Here is a 27,658-nt window from a genome sequence, read left to right on the forward strand (position 1 = left end):
ATCTTATCAATGATCATGAATAAGATCAAGGTCAGCTAAACCAAGCCAAACAGACATGTATACCTTAAATTCATTACATACACCAAATATAGATGACCTTAAGCTTATTAGTTATAGTATACAAGAAACTGACCAAACTAAGAAAATTTGATATGCACAAATGAACCGTTAAAATGAGGTTATAATAAATTCATATGAAACCTGTCAGACAGAGTTGTGAATCTTACAATCATTCAAATCATCAAATATAGTTGACTTCATTGATTGTGGTATCTGAGAAATAGATTTAAGCAGAAACACTTAGTAATAACCAATCAACCATAAAAATGAGGTCAAGACCAGATGGACCCTGCCAATAAACATGTTCACCCTACAATCAATTCATACATCAAAATATATTAAACCTATTGATTATATAGTATCTTAACAGAGAATATAACTGCTAAAACTCTACATTGACAAATGAACCAATAGTACTTTGAAAACAAAAGAGGCAAAGATTGACGATACCTGATGTGTCAGAAAGACATGAACACCTGACAATCATTCTATACACCAATTATATAGTTGAGCTATGTCTTATTTTATTAGAAAAACATTATAAATAACATGGATCTATGAACTGTTAAAAATGAGGTCAAGATCAGATTAATACACCAAATATTGTTGACCTTCTGTTTCGAATATCTTAGAAACGGACCTATACTTATGCAACGTTAACCTTGATCTCTGAACCCTGAATTGAGATTGAAGTCAGGTTATCCGTGGCTGATGGACATCACGGTAGAACTTGCAAGCAACATATATAGGTTGCATTTCTGTAAATATTGACAATGCAATTTCCCATAGAAATTCCTTTTACGGCCAAAACTGTACCACTTTTACTATGAAGTTTTGAAAAAAATCTTATCCTAGAATTGAAAGTTCATATGTCCATTCTGATATAAATAACATGATTAAAGATGTTAATACTTTATTCTATGAAGCTGCAAATTTATCATTAAAACAAAAGCCTACTAAAAAATCAACAAGCAAGTTAAAACAAAATGTAAAGAAAAAACCCAATTGGTTAGATGCTTCATTATCTAAATTAAAAAATAACTTAAATGATAAAGAAAAATTATTACAAAAATATCCTTTTGATCCAGTAATAAGGTAATCTTTTTTCAGTCTTTTAAAACATTACAGAAAAACAAGAAAGAAAAAAATAAGGGATTTTCGACAAGATTTAATAGATAAATTAGATAATTTAAAAGACGAAAATCCAAGTCAATATTGGGCACTGCTTCATGAGTTATCAGATACAAATAGGGAGAATACCACATCTGATGTGTCAACTGATGCTTGGTTTTCTTATTTTAAAAATTTAAATGAAAAAGACACTAATGCATCCTGTGATTATTTAAAAGATAAGATAAAAGACATGGAAAGAGAAAAAATATTTACTGAACTTGATAATTTAATTTCAAAAGCAGAAATAGAAAAAGCGATTAGTACACTTAAAAATAAAAAAAAGCCAGTGGTTTTGACTCAATTTTAAATGAAATGTTTAAGTCCAGTCAAATATATTTAGTTTCTTGTTTTCAAAAATTGTTTAATAGTATCTTAAACTCAGGAAATTTTCCCAAAATTTGGGCAAAAGGATATATAGTTCCTTTATTTAAAAGTGGTTTAAAAGATGATCCTTCAAATTATAGAGGAATTACCATTGGGAGTTGTTTAGGCAAGTTATTTGTGAAAATTTTAAATATTCGTTTAGAGAAATTTTTGGCAAATAGAAATATTATTAAACCGGAACAAATTGGTTTCTGTAAAGGCAAGCGCACCAGCGATCATCATTTAGTTTTGAGAACTCTTATAGAAAAGTATACTCAACAAGGCAATAAAAAATTCTTTACATGCTTTGTTGACCTACGAAGAGCCTTTGATACTGTTAATCATGATGGACTTTTTTATAAACTGAGAAATATTGGAGTCAGTGATTTATTTTATAACACTCTAAAATATATGTATAATAATATTGAACTTTATGTAAAGGTAGACAAATATTCTATGACTGAAAACTTTACATCTAACATAGGAGTCAAACAAGGGGATAATTTAAGCCCCACTTTATTTAAAATTTTTATAAATGATATTCTTGACTCTTTTGATGAGACCTGTAAACCTGCTATTTTAAATTCCTTTAATACAGCTTAATTGCTTATTGTATGCAGATGACTTAGTATTAATGTCAGAAACAGCTGATGGTCTACAGAGGTGTATTGATAAACTATATAATTACTGTGACAACTGGGGACTCCAAATAAATATAAAGAAAACTAAATCAGTAGTTTTTAATAAAACAGGAAAACTAGATGAAAAAATATTTAATATTAATAATATACCTATTGAAAGGGCTAGGGGCTATAAATATTTAGGAATTTATGTGAGTGCAAGTGGAAGCTTTACAGAGGCTAAAGATGATTTATATAAAAGGGGATTAAAAGCTTTATTTAAATATAAAAAAAGTTTTAACTTATATAAACCTAAAATTAACACACTTTCACATATATTTGATCATACTGTGAAACCTGTGTTGTTATATGGGAGTGAAACATGGGGATCTTCAGTAATAAATAAACTAAATAAAAATGAACATAATCTTTTTACACTATGCAAGGACATGAAACAAGAAAGTATTCATGTCAAAATCTGTAAATTTTCTTTGGGTTTAGGTAAAAAATCTACATATAGCTGTATTGGGTGAAATGGTAAGATATCCCTTATTTCTTGAAGTAATTTTAAATATGTTTAGATATTATAAATATATATTAAAGTCTGATGCTATCATTCTCTCTGAAGCCCTGAATGTCTCTAGATCACTAAATAGTTTAAACAAAAATAGTTGGTATAGTTGTATTGCTATTCTTATGAAATATCTTGATATAGATCTTAAACTTGTTAAAAATTCAAAGATGGATTTAAAATCACTAATTTACCGGAAATTAAAACAGAAATATTCTTGTATCTGGAAATCTGAACTTTACAATGATAGACAAAATAAACAGCATGGAAATAAACTAAGAACTTACAGATTATTTAAAGAAAATATTTATATGGAAAAGTACTTATTAATTTTAAATGCGGATGAAATGCGACTGCTCACTAAGTTCAGAGTCAGTGCACATAAATTAGAAATTGAAAGAGGCAGATATGTGGGGCTAAGAGTGGAGGATAGAATATGTAAATTATGTAACACTGAAGTTGAGGATGAAATTCATTTTCTTCTTCAGTGTCCTGTTTTAGAAAATAAAAGATCTGAATATATAGATTACTTAAATAAGGTTAACAAAAACTTTAAAAGCCTCCCAAATAAATCAAATTTAATATGGTTAATGTCATCTGAGGATAATGTTATAATTAAAAAAGTAAGTTTATTATTGTGTACTTTATTCAAAGAGAGAAAATTAATTCTAGATACAGTTTAGTCACCAGTAGTTTGTCCATCTATATATTATTATATTGTAAAACTATATATATATATATATATCTGGTTGAAAAAGACTTGACTTTGCTTAATTGTTAAATAATCAATGTAATCAATATGTAATCACTTGTATGAAATTGAACTTAATTGTACTGCTCAAATTATTGGGCGTCATAATTAGCCGTTTCAGAATCTAAAGAATCATGGGAAATTTCATTGTTCGTACCCCAAAATGAAAATAACGCCACGTCATTGGTTAAATTTCCATTGTTTATGACATTTTTAACCAATCAGGACGTTGTGGTGTACACTTTTGAACATATTACCCAGGATGCATTAGATTCTGAAACGGCGAATTGACAATAAAAAACTTTGTATTTGTATGCACTACAATTTTTTTCTAAGGTCAAAATATAGGGCTGTGCGGCATATTTTAAACGTTTGTATGCCCCTGAACTTTTCAGAGTTTAAACTAACACTAATTTTCTTAACTACCCTTACCTCGAATGAAGGGTTACTACAGATTTCAATGTAAACAATATGCAATATGCACATGTATAACTGGTAACATTCCCAAGTTATGTCTCTATGAGATGAAACACAGAGAGCATAACTGGGAACCAGTATGTAAACAAAATTAATTGTCTATGAATATCCCCAAAAGAGGCGTGGGTTGAGAAACAGCTGTATTTACAAAGTGCAACCTATGGTTATCTTATTACTCATAACGGAAGAGAAATTTACATGACAAAATACTTTTTTTTTCGCAGTTGCTGAACCTTGGAAAAATGTCAAGTATAACTCCTGCAGGTCTTTTACCCTCAGACTCTGAAATAGAAATATTAATTAGTTTACACCCCTGCCGCTGAGTTGTAATCACTATGTCTTGCATTCTACGACTTTCGACGCTAGCAAGACAAAAACGACAACATTTAATGCATATCATTCCTATGATCAATCAGTATGGTTTATGATATTATACAGAACAATTAATTGCTGTTCCTTTTCAAATTTCATATCGAAGACACGGGATATAAAAGTTCGCAGCCATGACGGTCAGAATGGGACGTTAAAGGGTATGGCACTTTTCACGTTAAGAATACGTATGGACACAACATTCAAACTTGCATGCTTCAGCTTTGAATTTGGATTGTGATTAAATATATGACACAGCATAGGTTTTATGAAGCAGAAAGAATATGGTTAAAGAACAGAAAATTTTGAATTGGGCGTTTTACCTAGTATGGTCCAATATCCAAAATCTAAATACACAGATTCAGCATATCGAAGTATACCAAGAATTCAATTTATTTACTTGCAATTTAACCTTTCTTTTAATGGCATACGATACAGTAGAGATCCCTCGTTGATTTTTTCTTGAAATTTTGGTAGGTCAATTTGAATGTGTATTTTTGAAATATGTAAAGAAAAAATTACCTTCATGACTTACTTTTTGTGATAATTTAGTTCGAAATTTGCATATTTGGAAGAAAATCCCTGAAATTTCATAAATAAGGACTTTTATTTTATTAATAGTCTGTTCAATTTGGCCATACAATGACAATTCTCCATACAATTTAGAGTCTGCCAAATGCTATACAAGAAAAATAAAAATAAAGACACAAAATATTTTGATTCTAATTTTTTCAATTCAAAATAGTATTATAGACTTCATTATCAGTGAATGAAAATAACTACTCTCGTAATGAAAAATATTGCACAAATTTGTTGAGGGTAGTTGTTTTGTCTGTTACTCTTGGACTGCCATTTATACGCTTCTCAGTGAAGACTTGCTGTACATGACTTTTGTGTATGGATTTCAAATCTTCCAACACCAGACTCGATTCAGCCACTGTACGCACCATAGATTTTGTTAAATATTCTAATTAATCACGGGTTCATACGTTTTCTCATTTCTTCTAGTTTGATTAAACTAGAGGCTCTAAAGAGCCTGTGTCGCTCACCTTGGTCTATGTGCATATTAAACAAAGGACACAAATGGATTCATGACAAAATTGTATTTTGGTGATGGTGATGTGTTTGAAGTTCTTACTTTACTGAAAAATTTTGCTTCTTACAATTATATCTATAATGAACTTTGCCCATTAGTAATAGAGAACTATATTTGGTAAAAATTTACATAAATTTACCAAATTAATGAAAATTGTTAAAAATTGACTATAAAGGGCAATAACTCCTTAAGGGGTCAGTTGACCATTTAGGTCATGTTGACTTATTTGTAGATCTTACTTTGCTGAACATTATTGCTGTTTACAGTTTATCGCTATCTATAATAGTATTCAAGATAACCAAAAACGGCAAAATTTCTTTAAAAATTACCAATTGGAGGGCAGCAACCCAACAACCAGTTGTCCAATTCATCTGAAAAATTCAGGGCAGATAGATATTGACTTGATTAACAATTTAACATCTTGTCAGATTTGCTCTAAATGCTTTGGTTTCATAGTTATAAGCCAAAAACTGCATTTAACCCCTATGTTCTATTTTTAGCCGTGGCGGCCATCTTGGTTGAATGGCCAGGTCATTGGACACATTTTTCAAACTAGATACCCCAAAGATGATTGTGGCCTAGTAGTTTCAGTGGATATTTTTGTAAAAGATTACTTAGATTTATGAAAAATGGTTAAAAATTTACTATAAAGGGCAATAACTCCTAAAGGGGTCAACTGACCATTTCGGTCATGTTGACTTATTTGTAAATCTTCCTTTGCTGAACATTATTGCTGTTTACAGTTTATCTCTATCTATAATAATATTCAAGATAATAACCAAAAACAGCAAAATTTGCTCAAAATTACCAATTCAGGGGCAGCAACCCAACAACGGGTTGACCGATTCAACTGAAAATTTCAGGGCAGATAGATCTTGACCTGATAAACATTTTTATCCCTGTCAGATTTCCTCAAAATGCTTTGGTTTTTGAGTTATAAGCCAAAAACTGCATTTTACCCCTATGTTCTATTTTTAGCTGTGGCGGCCATCTTGGTTGGTTGACCAGGTCACGCCACACATTTTTAAAACTAGATACTCCAATGATGATTGTGGCCAAGTTTGGATTAGTTTGGCCCAGTAGTTTCAGAGGAAAAGATTTTTGTAAAAGATTACTTTAATTTACGAAAAATGGTTAAAAATTGACTATAAAGGGCAATAACTCCTAAACGGGTCAACTGACCATTTTGGTCTTGTTGACTTATTTGTAGATCTTACTTTGCTGAACATTATTGCTGTTTACAGTTTATCTCTATCTATAATAATATTCAAGATAATAACCAAAAACAGCAAAATTTCCTCAAAATTACCACTTCAGGGGCAGCAACCCAACAACCGATTGACCGATTCATCTGAAAATTTCAGGGCAGATAGATCTTGACCTGATAAACATCTTTACCCCCATGTAAGATTTGCTCTAAATGCTTTGGTTTTTAAGTTATAAGCCAAAAACTGCATTTTACCCCTATGTTCTATTTTTAGCCGTGGCGGCCATCTTGGTTGGTTGACTGGGTCACGCAACACATTTTTTAAACTAGATACCCCAATGATGATTGTGGTCAAGTTTGGTTGAATTTGGCCCAGTAGTTTCAGAGGAGAAGATTTTTGTAAAAGCTAACGACGACGGACGACGACGACAGACGACAACGGACACCGGAAGCCTAGTGATGAGAAAAGCTCACTTGGCCCTTTGGGCCAGGTGAGCTAAAAACAAGTTGATGTCATAAATGTGCAATTAAATATTTGCCGCTGGACGTTAAGCAGCTACATGTAGCAATACTCATAATTAGCTATTGCAGCTTTGTGTTGATGTCAAAAATAGCAGGTCCTTTTGTTCCGTAATGTGTCTTATTTGTTAAAATATTGTTCAGCATGTTACAGTTTAAGTAAGGAATAGAAAGATAGCCGTCCCACATCCTTGCAATTTGTCTTTCTCTACGTTGAGCAGATTCAGCTGGGCCGTGCAGTTTTGACAGTTATTCAGTGATTTTTCCAGACTAAATAGCTCCACAATTTTTCTTCCGTCTTTCCATGTTACACTGTCAATACTCTCTTCTGTGTCTATTACTATTTCTTTAATTTAGTCCTGCAAAGTTGTATTTGATTAACTTTTGTTCATCTCCAGTATTTCCTTTGATCTCCCTGCTCTTCGGCGGATTTCTCCATCTTTATGAAACAGCTTTTTGAGTAGGTACTTTTTTAAAGTTCGCTCAACCAGAGTTATGACGTCGGTGAATATTCCGGGAAATGTTATGGTTCTTATTAGGAACATAGCAAATTTGCAACGTTCTGGTTACCAACGTCGTGAAAACAACACGAAAAGTTTTGAAAATGTTATTATCTGCACCTGCTACTGTATCGTATTCCCTTAAGGTATGAAACCTTGAAATTTATACATAGCCATATACTCATACTCAAATTCATCTGGAAAGAACAGATGAAAAAATTGACGGTGGACTGGGATTAAACAATATTTCCCCCAACTTTAGGTCATAAAAGAGGGGACTAAAATATACGCATTTTAAGGAAGGAAGAATAACAAAAATCATTTTAAAACTGTTTTAATATCTTTCTCTGTACAATGTACAAAATTGATACTATACATGTTAATCATATATACAATATAATACACAACTTCTAAAAGCTACTGGATAAAACAGGTTTACCAGCTAACAAACTGAAGCAGAAGACGTAGGTTATAGATAAGGCTATTATAGGTGTTTCAGATCAGATTGTTCAATGGTTATTTTGTATGTTGTTAGAAAAATGAATATGTGACAGTTAAAACAGAATGACTCAGACTCAGGCAAGTTTTCACTGACAAAACTGTTATTCCTCGATTTATTTTAAATAATGATAACATGGAGAAAGTATTCAATGCAGCTTATATGCTCAGTATACAGCAAATGTAAATGAATTAGTCTGACTGATTGTCTGAGTCTCAAAAATATCGTTTAATCCTCTAAAGGACTGAAACTAGAAAGTGACCTCAGTTCATCTGTTTTGTTCACTTATAAATGCAAACAAACTAAACTGCTATTCTTTCTTCTTTACATTTTTGTAAAATGAAATTTTTCGTACAGTGAGGAAATAGGCACTTACTTTTTTAAAGGACGGCGCGAATAATTCAAGGTCAGAAAATGTAGCATGTTGGGTAATGAGCTGATGATGATGTTAAGACAGAAGACATTGCACAAATAATTGCTGCCAAACCAATGAACTTATCAATGGTGATGAAGAACATTCAACAAACCAATGAACTTATCAATGGTGATGAAGAACATTCAACAAACCAATGAACTTATCAATGGTGATGAAGAACATTCAACAAACCAATGAACTTATCAATGGTGATGAAGAACATTCAACAAACCAATGAACTTATCAATGGTGATGAAGAACATTCAACAAACCAATGAACTTATCAATGGTGATGAAGAACATTCAACAATGTATCTTAATTTGGTTATAAATATTTATATGCCACCATTTTCTTATTTCTAATTCTTAAAAAACAAAAATTTCAATGTAGTTGATCAGGTTTCAAAAGTTCTTAAAAAAAAATAGCATAAAGGTTGTATTCAAAATCTCAATTTCTTAGAAAATAAATCTGGAGTCAGAATAAATATTTTAAATGAACAATTTAAGGAAATTAGATACCAGACAGCGACCCCACACAAAAACCCAGAAGAGGGCACCTGGATGTTTAAAGAACAGATTTGCAAGAGTTTACCTTCATTGGTGTTTACAAGACTGACTTACAAGAGTTATTTTCCCAGAGAAGAATAGTCCTGATTAACAACAATTATCTCCCCTATCATGTGTCAAAATTGTATATAAAGCACATATCTTTTACTGGAGTTATTGAACAAGCAACAATCAATCTAAATCTAGACCTTTGTTTTAAACATTTTCTAATGGATATTTTTTTTATAAGATGTGCCAAAAAAGATTTATATAAGTTTGCTCCATGTGTAATCTGGTTATAAATATATTTTTGTCTATCCTTAGTTACACCTACACTAATATTAATTTCCTATGATTTGTGTTGTAAATAAAACACATAATATTGACAATTATACACATACATATAATTATTTGTTTTTTTCTGAACACATGGTATTCTCCTAATTTTGATACAGTATCATAAACTATGGATTACAAGTTTTGGTATTGGTAACTTTGAATAATTGATACAGTATCATAAACTATGGATTACAAGTTTTGGTATTGGTAACTTTGAATAATTGATACATTTTCTTCACACAACATATTTGTGAATCTGTATTTGTATTGTTTAAGTAGCAAAGAAAAAGAATTGACATAATTGAAAAGAATGTAACAATCTATACATGCATTTCTAGTGCAATAACAACTTATTGTGATTTCTATTCGAAGCAGACTAAATCTATTCATCACAGTCAGGTTTTGGCAAGATAGTATTTATTGTGGTAAGTAGTCAGATCTACAAATCTATCTAAATACCACATTATACTAGTAAATAGCTGGACCAACAAGTCTTTAAAATTACCAACATATATTGGTAGGTTGTCAGAACTACACAGTCTATTAAAGAACATATATTTATATGTCATGTATGTAATTAGATTTACAGGTTTGTCGAAATTCAAAAAAAAAATTACCCATCTTCTGAATGAAAGGTACAAAAATTTTATTTTTGGTATTATCTTAAATCCAGACAGCAGATTTAAAAAATCAAAAAAATCAGTTTAATGTCCTTAACATAAGAATGCCCATGCTTTTTAGGTACTGTGGATTCATTTTTATTCGTGGGATTCTAATTTTCCTTGACTTCTTGGGTAAAGGTAGTGAATTTAAAATTTAAAAAAAAACTACAATTCTTCTATAAGCATGTATGAAAACTTTGGTAAAGCCCTGAAATTAAATATCCACAAACATACAATTTGTCCTCAATCCAAGAAAATTTATGAATCCACAGTAAAGTCTTTATTTGGTAAAAGAAATAAGAAAAATGAAAATTTATTTGTTAATTTTATATGTGGTCAGGGTCATAAAAAAGTGCCTTTTTTTTTTTTTTAAATTCGGGAATATTCCTAATGCTTCCCTACCCCCCTGTATTATTTAAACCCATCATTTTCTGTTACCATAACATAAATAGTATAGCTGCTTTACACTGTAAATCTGACTGATACATATAAACCTACAGGACACATCCAGGGACAGAAATCATAAACCTACAGGACACATCCAGGGACAGAAATCATAAACCTACAGGACACATCCAGGGACAGAAATCATAAACCTACAGGACACATCCAGGGACAGAAATCATAAACCTACAGGACACATCCAGGGACAGAAATCATAACATTACTCAGAAGAAAATACTTCTATTGTCCAACATTAGCAGATTGGTATCCCTGTGTATCATGTAAGTTTAAATTATCATCACTCAGTTCTCCTGAAAATCCAACATTTTTATAAAGATGTTTTATACTTCCTTGTATAAAGTCTGCTACATAATCATTTCTGGGTATTCATTTTAATTGCTTGAATGAATTTATGAAATACATTTTAGTACAGATATTTTTTTTTATAAATTATTAACTCCCCTGTTCACATTAGTAAATCCTAAACCTCATACAATTATTACAGTAAATAAAAAACAAATATATATAAATAAACATTTGTTTTAAGAATAATAATAATAGATATGTTTTTTTCATGCATAGATCTGCATTATAAATATGCATATATATGAAACTTTACAATGAAAAAATAAAATTTGTAAATGCAAAATGGTAAATAAACATGTTTTGATTATAACTATTAACTATATATCACAATTACAAGGAAGAGCAATTGTGTATTGAAGAACAAGAATCTAAACAATGACTGTTATTGACTAAGAACTAAGTTATTAACAAAGAAAAATAATGACTAATAAAGGAACATCAGGTCAAAATCTGGAATGCTATTGTTAAATGGCACACTAAGAGAAATAACATATTTCACAATTTGAATGGATTTTTAAACACAGTTATGCAGTATATGCTGTTTTTTGATTATTTTTCAAGTTAATTTCGAGTCAGTCACAGAAGAGTATCCAAATAAAATTATAAAATATTCTGTAAAAATTTGATGTAACCACAATATTTGACAACCTTATAACTTTTTGTAAAACACAACCTCAAGCAAATCTAATACAAAATAATAATCACAAATTGCATAGTCATTTGCATAAAAATAGCACTAACAGTTTCATTTAAAAACCTAACACAATACAATCCCCCCACAAATGCCTTAAGCTAGTTGTAAATGAACTAGATTTAAAAATTACAACCAAATTCCAAACAAGACTAGTTAAAAAATAACAGCCATTTGAATGATTAAAAATACTATAACATGAATGATAATCAACAAACAAAACATTGTAATATCATGACAAAATCATGTGATCTTGTTTTAGTTTATCACATGACCTTGTAAAATGATGCATTATTTGTGTAGACAATATACATTTAATGACTTAATCACATGATTTGTGTACAAAATGTCACATGACTGAATCAAATGATGCAAACATGATTTATCACAGATTGTTAATGTCCCCGTACTGACCCAGAGTATTAATAATTATACTGTCGATTATAATTGTAGAATTGCTGTTCATCACGAGGATCAAAAGTCCTGCGACCTAGATAAGGTGAACTTTGACCTATTGGTCCATTTGACATTGGTGCTGTCACTGAAGGTCCATAACGATTGCTGACAGGATTATTTTCTGAAAAACAAAATAAAAAAACAATGAGACTACAACCTTCAACTTGACAATGGAAAAATATAAGATATGTTTTATACATAACATATTTATTTTTCATTACATTATTTACAGATTACATTTTACAGAACAGTTCACTCTCCTTATCTCAAAGTCAGTCGGACCAAAGAAATACTTTATGATACCAGTAATTTGACTCAATAGGAATACAGAAGTTTGACAGATCAAAGGATACAATATTGCTTAACTTAAAGGTCTTGAAATATTTTTTTTATATATCTAGCAATAAAACTATATGAAATTTCAGCTTATATCTATTTCTCTGTAAAGTTACATTTCCCCCCTGTAGTTTTTAGCTGATAGAGTAATTACAATCCATTTAAGTATTATTTAAAGTTGCCAATTTTTTTTCATTCTCAGTGACCTGAAATTTAATTACAAGTGTATTTTAAGGTGGAATCATCAATCCATTTAACTCCCAGAAGTCATGTTGTGGCATATGTGTATTAGTTTGAGATAAATAATGCAGTTTTAATGCATCATCAGGAGTCCAAATACATATCTTAAAGGAACATAGTTCAAGACAATGGGAAAACAACTACTCATCCAAAATTTGGAGTCAACCAAGTTCCAGACAACGATCCTTAACTGTATATCCATTATAAGGTTCAGATGTACATTTACTTTTATAACCATTGGTAAATGGAAGTTTTACGTAATGATTTCCTAAAAGAATTATTAGCCATCACTTTCCCCTACATGTCATGTGCCCTGTGGAGGAGTATCAAGTAACAATTTTTAAAGAGTCTTTGCTTTGGTTTGGTTTAGCCTGTGACATAACCTTCCACTTTCAACGCTTTAACAGATCTATGGAAAGCTAATGATAAGATAAATGAAATTTGTAGACAGTTGATTTTTCTATTAGGAACCCATCTTTGACATTGGAGGTCATTTCACATTTATATCTGTTGATGAGGAGGTTTTTTATCTTCATTATGAGAGATGCTGTTGGTGGTCGAACTAAAACACTGGGGTAATACTGTATGTAAAAAGAGTTCTTGTTCTTATATAATGATAATCCTGCTATACTAACCAAAACTTGGAGGCAGTTTTCCTGTTCGTTTAATAAGTAACCTAACATTTGTTCCTCCATTTTGTATAACATCAATAGCATCAGAATGACTCATATTGTCTGTTCTAAACCCGTTTATTTCTAAAATCTGATCTCCCACCTGAAACATCAATAAAGGTATTATACTGTACATTTCATATAAAATATCTATCTCCTTTATTCAGATAATTTGTTAGTGAGCATAAAGGAGGGATTTATAATCATAAAACTATTACCCTCTCATATACTTGTGCCATCTCATATCTGGTTGTCATTGTTTCTAAATAATTTCTATGTTTAAGGAATGTGATATTGTTGGTCACCTTTGATGAGTTCATAGTTTGTTTAAACCCTGGATTAATCAGAGTTTGTGATATGGCATTTATACTTGTCTGTTGTTTTGAAATAAGTGTAGGTTGGTGTGTTTTTTTTGTTTGTTTTATTGTTGTTTGGTTGCAGTCTCACTGACATTTATGTATAGTAATTTCATGAAATTTAACTGGCTTAGTAAAGATTTTAAACATTACTAAATATAACATATGCATTGCATATAGACGTAATTGCTGTATGGGAATCTGCGTCTTTTGAACAATTGATGTCATACAACAATCAATTTTCCATTGTTGCATCAGATGTTTTCTATTATGATGTCAAAATTTTCAGGAAACTTCTAAAGTCCAGTAATTGCAAACAAATAGCTATAAGGTGTATTGTTTTCCTCTCAAATATGGAGAAGAGATATGGATCTTGTTTGATCCCTTCTAAAGTTCAGACCATAAGCGGTTACTTACCCTAAGTCTTCCATCCATATCAGCAGAGCCATCTTCCGCTATCCGTAATACAAACAGAGGCATACTGTTGAATTCTGTCCCTCCACGTATTGAGAAACCAAACCCTCTGGAGCCTCTCTGTAGTTCAACAACTAAATATTCCTCCTCATCTGAATGCTATAATCATAAACAACATAAAGTTTGTAATATGAATCTTTAATCTCTATACAATTAATTACTTAAGTCTTTTCTGTATACCTAAATACAGGACTCTATACAACTTATTAACTACTGTGTGGACTTTATTTTTCTCAGGATCAATTTGTGTGGATGGAGATAATCTACTTTCCTTGATTACCTATATTCCTTGTTCCATCATTTGCCCCTAACAAAGTTACCAAATAAATAAGGAATGTGTCCATGGAACACAGATGATGGGCCCCCTTGCATACAACGTTATAAAGGAACATAACTCAAGAACGGTAAAAGTGATGCTACCCAAATTCGAGCTTGGTCTGTGTTTTGTGGTAATAAGCATTGTGTATAAGTTTCAAAGCATTTGGTTGTGACAAACTTAAGTTTGAATTTTTTCGTTTGAACAAGGTCAAAACTCTTGACAGTAAAAGTGACACCACCATTTTTAATCTTTGTATTGGGTAATAAGCATAGTGCATAAGTTTCATAATGTTTGGTCAAAGCATGAATTTGAAACTATGGGAAATAGCATATGATTACGTTAGTATGTGAAAGAGCATTTGGTTACCTAAGCATGTGAATTAGCTTCTGATGACCTAAGTATGGGGAAAAGCGTTTGATTTCCTAAGTATGTGAAATACTGTTTGATAACCTTAGTGTGGGTAATAGTGTTTCATTACATAAATATGTGGAATACCGTTTGATTACCTGAGTATGGGAAATAGTTTTTGATAACCTAAGTATGGGAAATAGTGTTTGATAACCTAAGTATGGGAAATAGTGTTTGATAACCTAAGTATGGGAAATAGTGTTTGATAACCTAAGTATGGGAAATAGTGTTTGATAACCTAAGTATGGGAAATAGTGTTTGATAATCTAAGAATAGGAAATAATGTTTGATAACCTAAGTATGGGAAATAGTGTTTGATAATCTAAGAATAGGAAATAATGTTTGATAACCTAAGTATGGGAAATAGTGTTTGATAACCTAAGTATGGGAAATAGTGTTTGATAACCTAAGTATGGGAAATAGTGTTTGATAACCTAAGTATGGGAAATAGTGTTTGATAACCTAAGTATGGGAAATAGTGTTTGATAACCTAAGAATAGGAAATAATGTTTGATAACCTAAGTATGGGAAATAGTATTTGATAACCTAAGAATAGAAAACAAGTGTTTGAAAACCTAAGAATGGGAAATAGTGTTTGATCATCTTAGAATGGGAAATAGAGTTTGATCATCTTAGAATGGAAAATAGTGTTTGATCATCTTAGAATGGGGAATAGTGGTTGATCATCTTAGAAAGGGAAATTGTGTTTGATCATCTTAGAATGGGAAATAGTGTTTGATCATCTTTGAATAGGAAATAGTGTTTGATCATCTTTGAATGGGAAATAGTGTTTGATCATCTTAGAATGGGAAATAGTGTTTGATCATCTTTGAATGGGAAATAGTGTTTGATCATCTTAGAATGGGAAATTGTGTTTGATCATCTTAGAATGGGATATAGTGTTTGATCATCTTAGAATGGGAAATAGTGTTTGATCATCTTAGAATGGAAAATAGTATTTGATCATCTTAGAATGGGGAATAGTGTTTGATCATCTTAGAAAGGGAAATTGTGTTTGATCATCTTAGAATGGGAAATAGTGTTTGACCATTTTTGAATGGGAAATAGTGTTTGATCATCTTTGAATGGGAAAAAGTGTTTGATCATCTTAGAATGGGAAATAGTGTTTGATCATCTTAGAATGGGAAATAGTGTTTGATCATCTTAGAATGGAAAATAGTGTTTGATCATCTTACAATGGGAAATAGTGTTTGAACCCCTATTGACTTAACATTTTAGGTCGATATATTACCTGATGATTAGACATACTATGCTGTCTATTGATTTCCTTCATTCTATCCCCTGGTAACGGTGGGGGTGGATACCTACAAGTATGTGGAATAGGGTGTGAACCCCTGATGACTTAACATTATAGGTCAATATATTACCTGATGATTAGACATACTACGCTGTCTATTGATTTCCTTCATTCTATCCCCTGGTAATGGTGGGGGTGGATACCTAAAAGTAACAACAGTTATATAACAATCTAAAATTAGGGTGTAATATATCAAGTGATTTTACATTAATGTTAGAAAATTATCTTTTTGTTTGGTGATGTAAATATTTTAAATGTCAAAGAAATGTTTCAATAATACATGCTTGTTTAATTTTACAACCACTTTATGTATGGGGTGTCCCAGAAATAATCTTTATTACATAGCAAACATTCTATTAATGATAAATATATATCCCTTTGTTAAATGGTTTTTTTATATATAACCTATATATCTTATGCAGCTTATATGCTACTATTATAAATAATAATGAAAATTCAATTGTTTTTTCATCAACTATACACATTCTAAAACTTAAAATAAAGATGCTGTTCTGTTAAACACAGCCATTGCATTGTGAGTACAAGAACCGGTAGACCAAGAAGTAGCAAAATATTATTAAGTTTGACAATGTACAACAAAATAACCCTCATTATATATGTTTTTAACCAGAAGGGAAACAATTGCCTTTGAATTCATTTGTGTGGTCTTTATCAACATTGAATACCTAAGCGGTGTTCATATTTTAAGCCTTATCAGGACAGATCATCTTACCTCCTCATATCAGTATCATTAGAAGTTGGATAAGCCATTGCATTTACCATTGAGCCCTGTGAACCCTGAAATAAATATAAATATCTATTAATTAACAATATATTTCAAGCCTATATTTCACAATTTTCCTTACATAACACAGAATTCAATGTTTTTTGTTCAGTAGTATTCCTTGGCCATTACTTATTTTGCATTAATTTTTTTCTGTATTACACACAAAAACACTTGTATATTGTTGAAAGTCTGTATGTTAACCTCTAGGATTGAGTTGCACAAACTTCAATCAACATTAAACCTGTTCTATTTGTTAATGAATTGAATTAACATTTGAAATTCAAACATAGCATGAAATGAAGACCAGTTGTCTTTTACGTATTGTAGGATCCAAGTCTTGATGGGTTACACCATATATCTCCTTGTATTGTACATCTTAACACAATTTACTGTATTGATTTACTATTGAGTTATCTCCCTTTTACAATGTATTTTTTAAAAATAAAATCTCGTTTTTTCCAACACAATAAATAATGGTGGTTACATTACCACTTACACATTGTTTTCATATACTGGTAATATTTATAAGTTTTGTTAAGTGTGTTGCTGACCAGTATTTTTTGAGAGAACATGATTTTTGCAGAAGTCTTCCTCTTCACAACACAAGGGAAGCGTTTTTCTCTATCGCATACTGTAAACCAATTTATTTTTTCGAGGATACAATATTTCTAATTTAGCCCTTTTTAGTTGAATTTTCAGGAAGTCATTTTCACATTATAATCTTTCTTGATATACATTTTACATATTTGTCATGATAATTTTCAAATTCTCAAAATTTGCGAAATTATATCGCTCACATAATTTAATTGGTTATCAGTATATTTTAAAGTCGAGAAAACAAATTGCTAATAAAATTCCATAAGAAGGAACATTTGGTTGAAGCAAACTTCAGTTAGTTAAAGGAAACTATTTTGAGACATACAGACAGGGAAGGGCACCACTAAATTCCCCTCCACTACAGGGAATAAAAATTTCAGATATGAATTTTTAGGTAGGGTAGTGATTTGGTTTAGTTAAAGCTAATTTCCTCATGCTTGTAAATTAATACTTTGGTTGGCTTGATTGCCTTTTTTGTATTAATATTTGATGAAGCATATATTGTAATTAAGATTGACATCTGCAAAACAATACAGAAAAGGCGGAGTTAAAACCTGTATACCTTATACTTAAATTTGATTGGAAGTTATCCTAGAGGTTAGGAACACCCAATTGTACATGTAAACATTACAAGACAATGTCAGTAAGGAGTTCTGTCCTTGATTTTAATTTGAATTTATTATACAAAAGAAATGCACTATAAAAAAATAGTGTTCTCAGGCCACACGAATCAACTGCATATCTGATATCTTACCTTTTGAGAATTGGATGTAGTACTTGAAGCATCATCTGAAAACAAAGCAAATAATTAAGATTCAAATTCTGTTTAACTGTTTTGTTATCTAACATTGAAGTTGAATTGTCTTTAGTCATGGAACATCCATGTAACATCAAAATCTAAACTAAGATATTATGTCAAGGAACATCAACTCTCAAAAAAATAATTCAATGTACTGTGGATTCATATATTTTCATGGGTATTAATTTAATTTTCATGGATTGTAGAAAACTTGCAATTTCATGGATTTTTGATTTCTTGGTTTTTCCAATCTCTATATACAGAACTTATTGAAAATATGTTATTTGTTGAACATTTGAATTTGTGGTTCACCAGTCATTGTCCTGTATATTAAACTTATCCTGGGGAATCCCAATGGTATGTGTAATAAAGTTACTCATAAAGTATCATTGTCTTGTTTATTTAAATTAATCATAGGGAATCCCAATAGTTTGTGTAATGAAGTATCATTGTCCTGTATATTAAGCTTTTCCTGGAGAATCCCTATGATTTGTGTGTTGAAGTATCAATGTCCTATTTATTAAACTATCCTGGGGAATCCCTGTGGTTTGAATTATTGAAATATTATTGTCCTGAATATTAAACTTTCCCTGGGGAATCCCTGTTTGTATTGAAGTATCGTTGTTTTGTATATTAAACTTATCCTGGGGAATCCCAATGTATGTGTTATGAAGTATCATTGTCCTGTATATTAAGCTTTGCCTGGGGAATCCCAATGGTATGTATAATGAAGTATCATTGTCCTGAATATTAAACTTACCCTGGGGAATCCCTATGGTTGTATTGAAGTATCATTGTCCTGTATATTAAGCTTTGCCTGGGGAATCCCAATGGTATGTATAATGAAGTATCATTGTCCTGAATATTAAACTTACCCTGGGGAATCCCAATGGTATGTGTAATGAAGTATCATTGTCCTGAATATTAAACTTACCCTGGGGAGTCCCAATGGTATGTATAATGAAGTATCATTGTCCTGAATATTAAACTTACCCTGGGGAATCCCAATGGTATGTGTAATGAAGTATCATTGTCCTGAATATTAAAGGGAAACTTCGCAAAAAAATCAAAAATTGATATTATGTCCATTCTGTATAAAAATGCTCAAATTTATAAATATTACAGTTTTATTCCGCTAGATAAGAGATCACCATCGATTTTAAATTTTGAGTATCAGTTCTCTGCGTTCCGCCATTTTGTTATCGTGTACGAATAAAAATCACGATATGTCTATAAACCACAAAGAAACAAAACTACAGTAACCGATGTAGTCGTAATTACGTGTCGATATCTTGTCAATCGTACGGTTGTTTTATCTGACTAACTAACTTTAATAATACGGAAAATGTTCTTATTTTGTTTTTAATAACCATATAGTCATGGTCATGTTTATTTTTAAACTGTTGATATTGGAATTAGTTAAAAAGTCAAAGTCATAAATAAATGTTCCATGAAAATTGTTTTCGAAAATCTAATTCGTTCATAATTCTTTAAAGTAATACACTTAATTAAAAAAAAATAGGATCTTCGCTCCACTGATCACCCGCATGGCTAAAGGTATTACTCCCAAAGGTATTGTGAGGGGTGTAAGGTGACACGTCCAGGTATTCAAGCGATTTCCTATATGGCTTGCAAGTTCATGCCGGCCCGTTCATGCATCGTTTCACTTCTGTAGGTGTTGATCAGTGTACACGGCCGATAACTTATAACTTTCCATTTTGAACTATCAGGTGCATGTGTAATATACATCTCTGTCTTGCGTGTCCGAAAGTGATATAATATACTAGTCATGTAAATGTAATATATACTCATTGTCAAAAGTGAAGGACAGATTGGAACATACCAGAAAGATTGATTTAAAAAAATGTACGCACTTGCCGACGATTCGTTTATACGACTGGATAGAAAGTTACGGAACTATAGCGCAATTTAAAATATATACATGTATACATTGAACATAAGAAAAAAACATAATTTTATATTTTGAATAAATAGGGATAAAAGTTAAATAGACTAGTCCACGTATGCCAACAGTATGTAATCATCGAATGTCGATAGACTATTGTATACCAGAAGAAGAAGAGAACCAATTTCATTTAAATACAGGTCGATGTATAACTTTTGCTTTGGTTCATTGAAGTTGTGGACATAGTAAAATCACAGATTTATATTTCAATAAGATTGTTCTCGAACAAAGGAAGGAATTCGTCATCACAATTGTTATATATGCCACTGGATGAACATTAATTATCCCGAAGGGATGTGAATATTTTGCTGGGAAACTTTTGAGTATCAAAGTTTCAAATTAATTTCGGAATTATTTTTTTCTTTCTTGGTATTCAATAACAGAAAAAAGAATACATTACTTGTCCGCTAAATAGGGATATTCTTGTCAGATGAAAGACTTTTAGTTATATTTAAAAAATAGGGAAATATGACATTAAATTGGTTCTGCCTTTTTTTAAACATCGTTAAAAAGATGTGTGTCTAGGGTGAACACCACAAGAACCCTGTAATACTAGTACGAGAGTATAGCATGTAAACATTCCTTCTCAATAATATGGTGGTATTGGAAATCTTTTCATACAGATTGACAACTCATTGTCCGATATGCATGTAATATTTGCCACATGACGCCCATAGTTCTTTCTACCATCATTATCTTATTCTTTGATATTGCTGTCAACATCGATGGTTCACACCCAAACAAAATGGGAGTAATGGACCTTCAGAGCTTCTCCGTGTTATACACTTGTGAAATATATAGACGAAATTTCTGTATTGAAATGAATATACATCTCACAAACATGATTTTCAAATAACGATTTTGAGTAATTACATTACAAACCAATATAAACGTATGGCAAGATATAACCATGAAGGAATTTAGTTTTTGTCAGACACACGAAGTCATCACTATCATAAACGTATACGTATATATGCATACAATTTCAAATATCAAGAACAAGCGGTCGATGTCGATAGTCCGTTTTCTAACTGTTCGAGTTAGACATGTCACTTGTTCATTCTTGAAAGCCTTCATATTCCCCGTCTAACGATGGGAACTGTTTCTGATTGTGTTGACTATAAATGCTTGTATGGTAATTCTGTCGTTTATATGTACCAGCGGTTGCATTTCCTCTCCTTTCCCAACAAACAAACGAACGAAACGCTACTAGTCTGCTTTCCCTGGAGCTCATCCTGAATGGCTCTTATACGTCAGGAAACTTACATGTATACTAATAATGATTGTTTCAAGAACAACGATGTATGGACGAACTATTCCAAATTCGTCAATATCAGTTATGCATGACTAAAATATAACTTTTATTACAACTACTGTATGACTTATTTGGATTAATGACGGCTATCATGTTCAACATTGCACAAATATTATCATAGAATTAAAAAAAAAATCCTCAAAAATCATGAAAAAAAAATAATGCCTTAGCTTAGATAGTTGGCATTTTTTCACAAAAAGTTCGTGTAAATGATTGTCAAATGAATTTAATTATGTAAGAATAAAATGTTAAAAAGAAACTAAAAAAAACCAAACATGTATGTTGTATTTTTTTGTCAATTAAAAACTTTAAAATTGCAATAGTTTTATTAGCATTTAAACACAGCCAGATTTGAATACAAGTTAAGAAGTTCAGGTAAAGTCAATGATACCAAACAGATGTACAATGGTATATCAAATTGGGTAATATTGCATTTAGTTTTTATTAAAGATTAAAACTACTATTTTTTACTTCATATTTGAATCTTTACGCCAATTGCCGCTAAAAAAAAGTAATTAAAAATTGTTTCCTTTTATTTTTATACATTTTCGGATTTACGAATCTGAATTTTATTTTCAATTAATTTACACAATTTAATTATTGAATCTTTATTCTCATCGTGTATTAAATCTTAGTGTATTAACATCGTGACATCATACTCTTTCTAATCTTTTCTGTTTATCCTTTCCAAATAACAACATTTATACCTGTGTACGCTTGAACTCACACCTGCGGCTAAATAGCTACAAGGTAAACGAATTGACCTCAAGCCGAGAAATATACAGTGACCTTTACAAAATAATATATACACTCTGCTCACACATTAGTTGCATTGAAATGATTATCAAAACAATAACGGTAAATAGAACTGAAATATTTTCAGTTCAATATCAGTAAAAATGTTCAATAAATATTTTATGAATAAAATCTCAACAATAATTAATTAAATTTATTCAAAAACATTTAATAGAGATAATTTTATAGGAGTTTAATTCAATCAATACAAAACGGTATATGCACATTCATTTTCGTTCATTATTATATTGTGGTTAATAACTACGACCATTCGTCAGCTGTGCGCTTTTAATTACGTATATTGTCGATAAGCTATAAGAGTTAAACAGATTTTATTTTTTCCCAGAATTCAATAAATCGGGCTAATACGTCACGACCCACTCGAGAATTCAACCAAAAAAGTTACAGATACTTGATTTTCTCCGTTATTAGAAGGAATATAAATTTAAAACTTTGCAAATGTGTTTTTTATGTTAAGATGAACATAATTAGATGATAAGTAAAAAATCGCGGAATTTCCCTTTAAACTTACCCTGGGGAATCCCAATGGTATGTGTAATGAAGTATCATTGTCCTGAATATTAAACTTACCCTGGGGAATCCCAATGGTTTGTGTAATGAAGTATCAATGTCCTGAATATCAAACTTTCCCTGGGGAATCCCAATAGTTCGAAGTATTGAAGTGTTATTGTCCTGTATATCTAACTTACCCTGGGGAATCCCTATGGTTTGAAGTATTGAGGTGTTATTGTCCTATATATTAAACTTACCCTGGGGAATCCCAATAGTCAGTGTTACAGAATATCCAGCTTCCTTAATCAGGTTAACAATTTCTTCATGGTGCATACATGAGATATCAACTCCATTAACAGCCAGTATCCTGTCCCCCACATGAAGCCTCCCACACCTTTCTGCAGGACTGTTTTCTAAAATTCTACCTGAAAAAAAATAGCTTCAGATTAGTGTAAATGAATAATTGTACAGTAAGTGATTGAAAATATAAACTTTCAGATTTTGTTTATGTTTGTGCTTTAAAAAAAATATTTTTAAACAAATTGAAGGTATAAGGCCATATGATTTTTTCTTACCGGTAATTGTTTACAGTAAAATTTCTTGATAAAAAATAAAATGCCAAAAATGTAGTTGTATTTTTTCAATACAAATGACATGTATAAGTTCACTATAAAGGTATATTATTATTTCGACTTGAACTTTTGGACACACAAAAAAATAATACAAAATGTAGCACTTTTTTTTCATGCAACAAAAATCAAGATTTTTTAAAACTTTTTTCTGGTAATACAAGATTTAAGTGAATAATGAACAGAAAAAACACTAAAAAATGGTCAACAACAGAGCAAGCAATAAATGTAAAATAGAAATTTCCTCACACAAGAGCAAACATATCTGGGATAATACAGTCACACACAATATTCTCTCTTAAGCAAACTCACAAAAGGGGATAACATAATGGGTGTGTCAGTGAAATATAAATGGCAAACAATGTGAGGAAGAATATATCTTTTTCAAAAACTGGAAAGGAATTCATGATATGGAAATATTGAAAATCTGTGATTGAAGTATCTTTAATGTTGTGACATATCATACAATTTCACATGAAGTTGAACTGGCCTATTTTACATGCCAAGATCACACTGGTTCATACAAAATAGGAAAATAATTCAGATTGAAAGTAAAAAAAAGCCAAATTGACCATAATAAAATTTTAAATTCATATCTCCATGCAAAAAGGTAGACACTGTAAAAAATAAATGTGTGGTCAGTTACTAATGAAATTTGGGAAGCTCATCAGTATATTTAGGAGTCATCTTGACCACTCTATGTTCAAATTAAACATGGACATCTTATATCATATCTGAACTCATCACATCTAGACAACATCATATTGATATAGTCTACCATATGCATGTGCTTGTCCTAAGTCAGGTAGCTGTTTAGTATGTCATATCTTAACGTGTTTTATTCTTTGGAGAATTGGGTGCTAAGGGCTGAACTTAAAAAGTTTTTTCTTAGATAAGTTCACACCTATCATAGACTAGGGACAATTGTAAGCTTGAGATATTGTATAGACACTTGTCTATTGCATAGGTTTACCTCAAGATTTTAACCAGTTGTGTCTTTGGGTTGCTGTCATGCCTTTTTAGATCATTTAATGGTAAATCTAAATAAGAAACCTTCTTTGAAACAGACCTGACAATTATTTTTGACACAAGAGACATTTTGTTTTAGATTTGAGAACACCAGTGTGACCTTTGTTACAACAGAAGATCCTATAAACATGCATTCCTCAATTGATACATGCCACCACACATAACTACCATCTCTATACACATATCATCAAATTGCCTTATAAATCTGATCCATCACATTTCACTACATTCAAACATTATGCATTTAAATCTAAAATGCTGGTTCAACATCTAGGTACACCATTAAAGGGAGGCAATTTTACAATACCATTAAATGGTAACAAATTTACAAATAAGTATGCAACAATGCTATGGACTGATGTGAAGGGATGCAAAAAAAAATCAGTGAAAAATCTCACCAATCCAAGGATAAAGATTTATCCTATCTAACCAATCACTGACACCGTCTGAAACAACCAATCATTTTTCTCTTTACAAAATAAATATTTATTTTCCTTTACGTATCTTCTGCATGCATGATTTATCTTTGTAAATCTGCTCATATTTTATAATCCCTCAATCTATAAATGTACGCCTGCTGTAACAGGTGTTTTATTACATACAGGAATTTAAAACAAATTCTACAGAACTTTTACAACAAATTATTATACGTTTACAAGTGTGCTTCCATTTAAACCATGAAAACAGTGTAACCCTCTTTTGATCATAAAGATTGGATTGCTTTCAGTGTAGCAAACTATTCAACAGCTCATGTGTAAAATAAAACCACTCTACATTATAAACAAACACTATAAATAAACAATCATCTTAATATCTAATCTTCAATATCTTCTCTGTTCAGACATTGATATCATTCTATCACTTTGGTAAATGATTTTTTTCTAGATTAGTTCAAATAAAAAAAATCATGATAATATTGCTAAAAATTATTATAGTTATAAAAACTTGGTATCTCAGATTTATCTGTAATTTTTCAGAGAAGTTATCAATTCTATGAGCATACAATCAAAGTATATTTCAAAACTAGCACACTATAGGTATTTCTGAACTGGTGATATAAAGATATGTAAGGCAATCAATTTTGTGGAAAGGAAAATATTGTATTTTCTTGGAAACTTGAACTTGTGGTTTTATCAAATTTTGCATACCAAGTTCTGAGGTTAATCTTTACCCACATAATCCACAAAATTAGTACCCTACAAATGATCGTGAATCAACAGCATTAAGTATATAAATTGTTCCCTCAACCCTCACTGAGATACCAAATTTTCAACAGTTCTATATGTGTAATCTATATACTATATAACCTTGCCTAGGGTGACACATACCGATGAACTCACCTATAACCGACCCAGATTTGGTTACAGAGGAGATGATGACAAAACCAAAGCCTTCCGTCTCTCGTCGGTTTACTGTGATGTCGTATACCTCACTCATTCCATTGTAGGATGTTTCTCCTGAAAATAAAAAGTTTCATAAGAAATTTATAACTAGAAGTTATCCTTTAAAAAAAAAGATAAGCTGCAATAAAGTCTTTCAAGTGACAGATGTGTAATATCTGAAAACAGAAGCTGTAATATCTAAGATGGACAGAATTTTTTTTGAAGCCCTGAAGAATGTGAAGATAACTGAAATAAAATATTTGCATATACCTTAACTAAATTCAAATAACCAAAAAAAGGAATACATTTATCAAAGAACTACAAGTATATTTAGTGGCACTGGTCTAGTAATGAACCCTGTAGACCAGAAATAGTTTTAATATAAACACCATAGGAATTTTCTACCTATCCTCTTTAAGTAAGCAGTTAATGTGTAGGCATGTTTATATACAAGTACAAAGAAACATAATATGAATGTTATTGTTTTTTCCTAAGAAGTTCTTACCGGAGACTAAAATTCTGCGCCTTAGACCCAGTGTTACTTACCGGAGACCAAAATTCTGCGCCTTAGACCCAGTGTTACTCGACCTGTGGTACCAGCATTTGTCATCAGCAGTACAACTCGCTGATGTGTAGAATTGAGTACTGAAATGCCATCTACATGAGTGATTTCATCGCCTGTTCTAATTCGGGTGTCTAAATCAGCAGCACCCCCAGGGACAATATGACCAACAGACACCTAAAAAAGAAAATCATTAAGATGTACAATAATATGGTCTATGATTACAGAAAACAGACAGTTGATCAAATATATTTTCAGCCTCACAACTATGGAGTTGACTTACTCTATGGATCAATAGTCATAGGGTTTCAATAGCAAACCATATAACTTATAATATGGCCTAAGCAAACAGTTGATAAAATATACAGTATTATGGCCTATGACCACTTAAAACATACATTTCTTAAAACATATTTAGTAAAAAAAGAATTCTATAAATCTTGTAATGACAAATTTCAATAACATACAATTGTTGTCTTTTGTTGCTGTGTTACAATTTTTTTTTTTCGTTCATGTTTTTGTGCATTAATTAGGCTTTTTTCTCAATTGAATTGTTTTACGTTTGTGATGATAGGGCCTTTTAAAGCTGACTATGTGGAATGTACTTTGCACATTGTTAAAGCCGTACAGTAAGTTGAGTAACCTTACACTGTTAAATTCTGTGTCATTTGGTCTCTTTTGGAGTATTGACTCATTGGAAATCATATCTCATCTTCTTATTTTTATATTACAAAAATTAAGAAGAAAAATTTAATGATGAAAATACCAACCTACATTCACAAATCTACTTAATATGATATGAATGATTTGAGGATACTGTATCACATACTAATGACATATTTGATGTAGAAAGAAATTACAATGCAACTGAAGCACTTAAAAGAAAATTTAAGATAGATTGATGTGGGGTCTAAATTGAAGTTAGTCATAAGAAACCTTAAATTAAAAAAAATAATGCATATGTTTTTTTAAACTCAATGGATAGTTTTCATTATAAAACTTATGAACATATACTTTTTTCTGAAGAAAGTTCTTTAA

At 31.0% G+C, this 27,658-nt stretch overlaps 1 protein-coding gene across 4 annotated transcripts in view; it reads right to left on the reverse strand.

The window, feature by feature from the left end:
- Nucleotides 1-8,024: 8,024 nt before the first annotated feature.
- LOC139511247 (membrane-associated guanylate kinase, WW and PDZ domain-containing protein 1-like) overlaps nucleotides 8,025-27,658 on the reverse strand; it is a 77,205-nt gene continuing 57,571 nt past the window's right edge. For 2 of the 4 annotated variants that reach the window (XM_071297875.1, XM_071297857.1), the window contains 11 exons: nucleotides 26,605-26,797; nucleotides 26,005-26,133; nucleotides 23,276-23,443; nucleotides 18,385-18,419; nucleotides 16,980-17,044; nucleotides 16,317-16,389; nucleotides 14,145-14,300; nucleotides 13,336-13,474; nucleotides 10,798-12,245; nucleotides 9,661-10,661; nucleotides 8,025-9,606 (listed from right to left, as the gene is read on the reverse strand). In XM_071297875.1, coding sequence (XP_071153976.1) covers nucleotides 12,091-12,245; nucleotides 13,336-13,474; nucleotides 14,145-14,300; nucleotides 16,317-16,389; nucleotides 16,980-17,044; nucleotides 18,385-18,419; nucleotides 23,276-23,443; nucleotides 26,005-26,133; nucleotides 26,605-26,797 — 1,113 coding nt within the window. In that variant the 3' untranslated portion in view covers nucleotides 8,025-9,606; nucleotides 9,661-10,661; nucleotides 10,798-12,090. Of the gene's footprint in view, nucleotides 9,607-9,660; nucleotides 10,662-10,797; nucleotides 12,246-13,335; nucleotides 13,475-14,144; nucleotides 14,301-16,316; nucleotides 16,390-16,979; nucleotides 17,045-18,384; nucleotides 18,420-23,275; nucleotides 23,444-25,074; nucleotides 25,123-26,004; nucleotides 26,134-26,604; nucleotides 26,798-27,658 lie in introns of all 4 variants that reach the window. The other 2 variants (XM_071297848.1, XM_071297866.1) reach the window with 2 other exon arrangements.

Source organism: Mytilus edulis, chromosome 1 (assembly GCF_963676685.1).
Source record: "Mytilus edulis chromosome 1, xbMytEdul2.2, whole genome shotgun sequence".
NCBI lineage: Eukaryota > Metazoa > Mollusca > Bivalvia > Mytilida > Mytilidae > Mytilus > Mytilus edulis.